Source organism: Danio aesculapii, chromosome 21 (assembly GCF_903798145.1).
Source record: "Danio aesculapii chromosome 21, fDanAes4.1, whole genome shotgun sequence".
In the NCBI taxonomy this organism is placed as follows: domain Eukaryota; kingdom Metazoa; phylum Chordata; class Actinopteri; order Cypriniformes; family Danionidae; genus Danio; species Danio aesculapii.
In genome coordinates, this window is record NC_079455.1 from 43,931,526 (window position 1) to 43,939,890 (window position 8,365).

At 38.5% G+C, this 8,365-nt stretch overlaps 1 protein-coding gene across 2 annotated transcripts; it reads left to right on the forward strand.

Moving 5' to 3' along the window:
• Positions 1 to 1,032: 1,032 nt before the first annotated feature.
• LOC130214681 (gastrula zinc finger protein XlCGF8.2DB-like) lies at positions 1,033 to 8,094 on the forward strand. Of its 2 annotated transcripts, none has more exons than XM_056446475.1 (3): positions 1,033 to 1,107; positions 1,247 to 1,378; positions 5,871 to 8,094. In XM_056446475.1, exons 2-3 carry the CDS (start codon positions 1,321 to 1,323, stop codon positions 6,824 to 6,826), a joined length of 1,014 nt encoding a protein of 337 aa, XP_056302450.1. In that variant the 5' UTR covers positions 1,033 to 1,107; positions 1,247 to 1,320; the 3' UTR covers positions 6,827 to 8,094. The 2 variants fall into 2 exon arrangements, with proteins under 2 accessions (XP_056302450.1, XP_056302451.1); XM_056446476.1 differs by having other exon boundaries at positions 1,044 to 1,107; positions 1,264 to 1,378.
• The last annotated feature ends 271 nt before the right edge of the window (positions 8,095 to 8,365 follow it).

Consider the following 8,365-nt stretch of genomic DNA (forward strand, 5'->3'; position numbering starts at 1 on the left):
AGTCAGTTGCGCCCACAGAACTGCTGCTCACTGGATATTTCCTCTTTTTCAGACCATTCTGGTGACTGTCTGGCACCAACAACCATGCCACGTTCAAAGTCACTTAAATCCCCTTTCTTCCCCATTCTGATGCTCACTTTGACCTGCAGCCGATCATCTTGACCATGTCTGCATGCCTAAATGCATTGAATTGCTGCCATGTGATTGGCTGATTAAAAATTGGCGTTAACAGTTGATCATGTGTACCTAATAAAGTGGCCGGTGAATGTATATTCAGTAGAGTAAATTGTTAAGGCGAGCATATACTGTAAATATAATTGTAAAACCTAAAGCAAATAGTTAAAAGTAGCTTGCTTTTGTCGCCGTGGCTAGAACGATCACCTCACAGTAAAAAAGGTTGCTGGTTTAAGCCCCGGCTGGGTCAGTTGGCATTTCTGTGTGGAGTTTGCATGTTCTCCCCGTGTTGTTGTGGGTTTCCTCCGGGTGCTCCGGTTTCCCCCACAGTCCAAACACATGCGGGGACTATTTTTTTGCTATTTTCTGGCGGGCATATCCCTTATTTTAGGGGTGTCCACACTCGGTTCTGGAGGGCTGGTGTCGTGGAGAGTTTAGCTCCAACCCTAATCAAGCTACTAGACATACTAGATACTTCCTGGCAGGTGTGTTGAAGCAAGTTAGAGCTAAACTCAGCAGGACACCGGCCCTCCAGGACTGATTGAGATGTCGTGTCGGGGAGGGATATCACAAGCGTTTCTACGCTGTTTGAGCGTTTATATGCGAAGAATGGAGGGTATGGCGACTCTTTGGGAGATCAAAACAGATTTATGAGGGCAGACCGGGGCTGGCGGATACGCCGTTGCAAAGCCGCCCAAAATTTCACTACTCGCCTATGACATTTTTTACCCGCAAACATAAACTGGAAACCGCCCAATCTGGCAACACTGCACACGAAGGCTTATAAACGGTTAGTTTACGTTTCCGCCAGTGGTGGCGCTCGTGCACCTTAAACATTGACGAACATCCGAGTCTACGAGAAGAAGAAACAGCAACAACAACAGTGAAGCAGAGTCGTTCATGAGGCTTTAAATATACTGTATTTTTCACACTGTAAGTACATTCACTTTATTATTTATTAGGATAATTTTAAACGGCTGAGTTATATGGATAACATTGGTATCAGCCCGCGCGGATAACGACTGAAATTCATTAAATGTTGATTCAGAAATCATTAATTTCATGTTTACAGATAAACCCATGTTGTAGATTTGGTCAAACAGGAGGAATTACAGCAGGAGAATCAACTGACATACTAGAGTAAAGATGGAGATTAAGGAGGAACCCTGCAGAATAAAAGATGAAGAGACAGAGGAACTAATAGGTTTGTGTACCATTCTTTCTCTTTAATAACTAAGTTAATCATGAAAATTAAGATTATAACTGACATAGCAATTAATCTAAAACTAGATACATGTAGACCTAGTAGCCAATCACATGGTAAAGATCCCATGAAATTAAAGCAAAGTATTTTTTAGATGTTAGTATCAGTATGCTCTGGTTTCCCCCACAGTTCAAACACATGCTGTACAGGTGAATTGAATAAGCTGTATTGGACGTATTGTTTGTGAGTGTGTGCAAGAGTGTGTGGGTGTTTCCCAGTGTTTGGTTGTGGCTGGAAGGGCATCCGCTGCTTAAAAGTGTGCTGGATAAATTGGTGGTTCATTCCATAGTGGCGACTCCAGATTAATAAAAGGACTAAGCCGAAGGAAAATGAATGAATGAATAAAAATACACAAACACAATCAGGAGATCATTATAAGAGAGATATAACAGAGGGAAAATACAAGTTACATTAAATGCAGAGAGAAGAAAGACTGACAAAATAAAGAAAGGGGTAAGTAAATTACATTTGTATAAATGTATATGACAAAAGGAGTGGCGTGGTGGAGCAGTGGGCAGCGCTGTTGCCTCACAGCAAGAGGGTCGCTGGGTCGAGCCTTGGCTGGATCAGTTGGCATTTCTGTGTGGAGTTCGCATGTTCTCCCCGTGTTTGCCTGGCTTTCCTCCGGGTTATTATATATACTTATATTGAGATTTGATTTCCCCCACAGTCCAAAACACATGCGATTATAGCGAAATTGGGTAAGCTAAATTGTCCGTAGTGCATGAGTGTGTATGGGTGTTTCCTAGTACTGGGTTTCAGCTGGAAGGGCATCTGCTGTGTAAAAACATATGCTGGATAAGTCGGCAGTTCATTCCGCTGTGGCCCTGATTAACAAAGGGACTAAGCCGAAAAGATAATGAAGGAATGAAAATAAGTTGCTATCTATAAGCTATCTAAATCAAAACAGTTCTTCATGACGTACCAAAGATCTGACACATGCGGAAAGATTTGAGCAGTGAGTCAACTTCAATCAGAAAATGTCGAAAAGTAAGACGTGAAGCCATGCATTTTTGTTTGTGTATAAAAAAATTCCAAACAACATAAAGTTGAAGATAAAGTCTTTAGATTTATACAAATCAAATGTATAAATGTAATTTGTACAAAAAATTTATTTTAAACTAAAATATTGTGCAGAGGTAGGAGGGGTGTTTAAATAATGCTGCAAGTCGAACTGAAACTTTAAGTATCTGTATTGAAATGCATTACTGCTTTTATTCACGTCACCTCACACTTCAGTTTCTCATCAAATCTTCTGACCAATCAAATGCTCTCTAGTGTCTGACATGCCCTGCCTAATTTACTAAATATAATACACATATATATTTTTTTTATAAATTTGACTGCTCCATGATGAATGTTTTATTTTGTAATATTATTATTACATTATTATAATAATATTAGATTTAATTGTATACTAAATAATATTTAATTTCATTAAAATTGTATTTGCTGTCAGCACCAATAGCCTAGTGGTACTGTGCACTGACATTGAGCACCGACATGCTCACGGCAACCTGAGTTCAATTCCGGTCTCGAGGTCCTCTGCCGATCCTTCTGCTCTCTCTGCTCCCAATGCTTTCCTGTCTGGAAAAAGAGTATTGTATTTGTTTAACTCTTACCATATGAAATATGATAGAAAACAATTATATATAGTTTATAGGTATAATTTATACTTCTAGATATTTATTGGGGGCTCTAAGCGGCCACTTACCTGGCTTATTAGTTAAATCTGCACCTGACTGTCACAGTAGGCATTACCTTAGTGGGCGGTACAAGGTCCACTACATATTGGACCTCGTCCACAACATCATCGTGATTACAGACTGCAACAAGAACATCTTGGCACTTTCTACAGGGTATTCGTGGGGTCTTAAAAGACTTTGTAAGGGGTAATTTACACTTTTGACCCAAAGAATGAGCAATCAGTCAGATGAAGAAGAGCTGGAGTCAGAGATTAAAATGAATAAATAAATTCTACTGAAGATAGTCTGCAGTTTCATCAGCAGAAGCCAGCTTCAACACAGGCAAATGAGTTCCTAGGCCGCTCTGCTTACAATCACAAATCAATAACAATTAAACTCTCACATAAGGTCATTAACGGCATCATACATATAGGTGTTCTAACCTGATTGGTTGAAACACAGATAGACTTGGAAAATTTCCATGTGGGTGCATGCATACAATTCTGAACAATATCTCAAGCATGTAAACATCAGACATCCACTAGACGTATTGGAGCTGACGCCAGACCTGTGAAACGGATCCACAATCAAATAGAACACACACACACACTTAAAGTACAATCTGTTTCTTATCCAAGGCTGAGTGTACTCTCAGCCGTCTTCATCAAAACTGGTTAAAAACCGTTATAATCTACATTCAGGCAGTTATAATATCCTTACTACACAAAGTTTATCTTGAATAAAAGTAGAATCACTTTAAAAGAATAAACCCCAAAAAATAGCTTAATCACTTTAGACATTTTAGAGAGTATTAACTCACAGAAATAACAATAGAGAGAGTTGCTTCCAGTCCTCAGCCCTCAGTTCCACTCAAGGTCTCCGTGACCTCTGACCTTGTTTGGTGGCTCCTGAAAAAGTTACACAGAGACAGGCAAATGCACTGAACATTCTTACATAAAGCAGTGTGTTACTTATTAATTAGTTAAATACTCATTTAAATAATCATATTTAATAAAGATAATGAGAAACAGAATGATGAGAAAAGGATAAACGTTGATCCATGATGAGACAGATTAGAAGGCCGAAATCCGAATCCTTCAACTTAAAATGTCTTAAATTTCAAAAACAAAATGTTAGGCCTTAAAAAGTCCTAAATTCACAGAAATATTGTGTTGTAGGTCTTAATTAACTTTAAACAAGTCTTAATGTTAACAGTTCTCCAAGTTACCCAGTCGAGCCGACACCCATCCAATCACCAACAATCCATCTAAATATTTTTTTATGTATTTAAGTTTTTGTTGCAAAGAGATGCAATTCACAACAGCTCTTAGACATTTTTGATAATATTCTATTTACACAAAAACTATTAACATACATAATATTTATAAATGGGTATGAAACCTAAGGGTTTAAAACACAAATGCATTAGGTGAAAAGATCACGTACATTGTCAAAAAGAAACAAAATGTGTTTGAAGATATCTGGAGACCTTTTAATAACTTTCTAAAGTACAATGTAAATGTTGACCGTCTACTACAACAAGAACAAGCTTAGGAATATGGGAAGTATCATGGTCTAAACCAGTGTTTCCCAACCCTGTTCCTAAAGGCACACCAACAGTACATATTTGTATGTCTCCCTTATCTGACCCATTCGTGTCAGGTTTTGGGGTCTTTTCTAATGTTCTGATGAGTTGATTCAGGTGTGTTTGATTAGGGAGAGGTTGAAAATGTGTACTGTTGGTGTGCCTTCAGGAACAGGGTTGGGAAACACTGGTCTAAACAAACTCAGGAAACACTCTCTACCTGATTTAAACATACCCCCCCCCCCCCCCTTTTTTTTTATTATATGTATTTATTTGTTTATTTATTTTTATTTTATCTATTTATTTATTATTATTATTATTATTATTTTTATTTTTTTTTAAGAGAATGGGTTGTTGGGAGGGAGAATGGGGGGTAAAAAGTTTGCTGTGCCTTCATGATTATTATTCTGTAATTGTGTAATCTGTTGTGATATGCAAAAAAAAGCAATAAATATATTGTACAAAAAAACAAATGCATTAGGTTGAATAGGAGTTCTACTTAATTTATTTGGACCAAAAGCAAACAAATTTAAATTGATTATTCTTGTCATTTTCTTTATAATAAATATACTTTTAAGAATGTTAAACTTTTAATTAGAAAAACATTATGATGAAAAAGAAAAGTGTATACAAATAGAGTTTTGACACATTAAAATATGAAAAAAAACCCCAGTCGGGTCTTTACAAAAATTCTTAGTATTTAGCCCTGTTTAAGTCTAAAATTTCATTCTTAATGCTCTTAAAAGTGTCTTTAAAAGTCTTAAACTTGCCTTGATGAAACCTGCAGAAACCCTGTTCTAGCAAGAAGCAACATTGGTCAACAATAGGTCTAAAAAAATCTTCTTATCATGTATTAACACTAAAAATCTTATTTAATTTATGTTTTCATCTGTTTGTTGGCTTTTAATTGTATATTTATTATTGAAATGTTCTTGCTATTAAAATAGCCTTGGTTGCTGACATAGCATTAAATAATAAATACATTACATTACTAACGATAGGTCTGGAAGTGCTGGTCTGAGCGTCTGCAGCTTTATAATGTTCGTTTCGGTTAAGAATATGTCAAACATCGAATATAAAATGCACATTTCAAAGCACTTCAGGGAACATTTAGTTTTGAATGTGATTTAGTCCTTTAATTGAAGTTTAATGTTCATTTTAGGCCCCGTGGAGCTGGATGAACTCAAACAACAGCCTCATCGTATCAAAAATGAAGATGGAAATGCAGCTGAGCAAGATTTCACTCAGAAACAAGTGCAAAACACTGAAGTCAAAGAGCTGTTCACCTGCTCTGAGTGTGGTAAGAGTTTCATACATAAATCCAAGCTTAAAGTACACATGAGAGCTCACAGTGGAGAACGACCGTTCACCTGCTCTGAATGTGGAAAGAGTTACATGATTATATCAGCGCTTAACAGACACGCTAAAGTTCACATTGGAGAGAGATCTCATATATGCGCAGAGTGTGGAAGCGGTTTTGTTTTTAAAGCACATTTAAAGGAGCATATGAAGATTCACAGCGGGGAAAAGCCGTTCACGTGCGCTCAATGCGGGAAAAGCTTCATCCGTAAAGGAGAATTCAATTTGCACATGAAGATTCACACTGAAGACAAACAGTTCGCATGCTCTGAATGCGGGAAGAGCTTCAGACGTAAAAAGACTCTCAGAAATCATCAGCTCTTACACAGTGGAGTCAAGTCGTTCAGCTGTGATCAGTGCGGGAAAACATTTGTTACAGCAGCGGTCTTGAGCACGCACCTTAAAGTTCATTCTGGATCGAGGCCTTACATTTGCGCGTTTTGCGGAAAGAGCTTCGCACATGTGAGCTATTTAAAATTGCACCAGAACATTCACACTGGAGAGAAACCTCATGTGTGTTCAGACTGCGGGAAGAGCTTCAGTACATCGAGCAACCTAAAAACACACCAGAAGCTTCACACCGGAGGGAAAATGCTCAAGTGTTCGCGCTGTGAATGCAGCTTCAGTCATTTATCGTCTTTGAAAGCTCATGAGAGACTTCACACTGGAGAAAAGCCGTATCAGTGCATGTCATGTGGGAGGAGGTTTATCGTGCTTCACAATCTTCAAACTCATGAAAGAAAATGTGAGCAAAGTTAATTTATAGATGCCTCACCTGTAAGTAAACTCATATAGCAGGGATGTCAAACTCAACCCTGCACAGTTTAGCTCCAACCCTCCTTCAACACACTTATCTGTAGGTTTCAAACAAGCCTGAAGGACTGGTTTGATCAGGTGTGTTTAACATGCTTATTTCACGCGGCCGCCATTTTAAAGAACCAAAGCGAGGCTGCGGTTGGAAGAAACCCGGAAGTATAGGACCAGCACTGTAAACATTGCAGTGACATGCTATGGACTACAAACCTCCAGCTGTTGCTGAGATTTCAAATTGCAGAAATGGTGTAAACATCACTTTAATATCATTCAGTAAGATTATTTAAACAATTAAAAGCAATTACAAACAACATCACAAGCTCTGTAAGAGTAATATGCTCAAGTGTCCTCCTAGGCTTCAGTTCATGGCACCAGTTAAACACCATCGGGACGCTTTCCTGCTTCAGCCTATGTAACCTGGTGAGTGATAAAACACTGCAGTCCTCTGTAGCACACCCTTGTGTTGTCTGTAATAGTGTTGTCCCGCTACTGAAGTTTCAAAAACGTCCATTTCCTGCTAACATTCAAACGCCGCTGAGCGTGTCATAAACAGCGCTGATTTACCATAGTATTCACCAGTGCTCATCAGTTTACCGCTCTTCACCCAGTGCAAACACAGATACACGGACACTGGAGCACAAAGCAGCTGTGAAGATCAGACGAGTCATTAAGCAGATCGCTCGTCTGTGTTTGTGCTCGGTAAACAGCGGAAAGTGAACTGATGACCTTCTCGCCCAATCACAATCATTTCTGTTGAGCACGTGAACACAATGGCAAATCAGCGCTGTTTTAATAACGCCATCAACAGTGGCTTAAACGTTAGCGGGAAGTTGACGGTTTTGCGTTTAATTCAGTATCGTGACAAGTCTAATATAGTGAAAGAATCAGTATATTAACTCGAGTTTGATAAATGCCATCTTAAACGTGTGTTTGGAAAGAAAACGTTAGCTAACTAGTGCCATTTCCCTTAACTTAGCTGAAAATGAGCTCTGATATCCCTTTTTGTTTTCACCATTCATTCAGAACGGACCTTCAGGTGAAATGATAAATTTGTGTCACTTTCTCTTCGCTGATACGATATACAGCCAGGTACACAACGTTCCTCTGTAACTCCCAACGATACTTCTGAGTTTCTTCCCACCGCAGAGCCTCGATTACGCTTTTAAAAGTGGCGGCAGTGTGAAATCAGTCTATTAGAGCTGGAACTAAACAGTGCAGAGCTGTTTTTTTTAATATATATATATATATATATATATATATATATATACCATTCGATTCCGATTGAGTCTGAAACAGTGTGATCGGTCCCGACTTCTGATCACATGATCGAATCTGGACATTCCTAGCCACCTTCTCTGTGTTTCAGGAAACGGTATGATTTTTGGTGACAAATCTTATTTTGACACATAATTTGGGAAGATGCTTTGAACATTTTCAATACACTCGTGGCAGATCGCCTGCCCTTTCATTATGTTGGTGGCTGTT

What these genes read in the sequence shown, in the direction of transcription:
- LOC130214681 (XM_056446475.1), top strand. Translation starts at nt 1,321, where the DNA reads ATGGAGATTAAGGAGGAACCCTGCAGAATAAAAGATGAAGAGACAGAG. An exon ending in AGAGACAGAGGAACTAATAG is followed by an intron (nt 1,379 to 5,870) that starts GTTTGTGTACCA and finishes TGTTCATTTTAG; the next exon opens with GCCCCGTGGAGCTGGATGAA.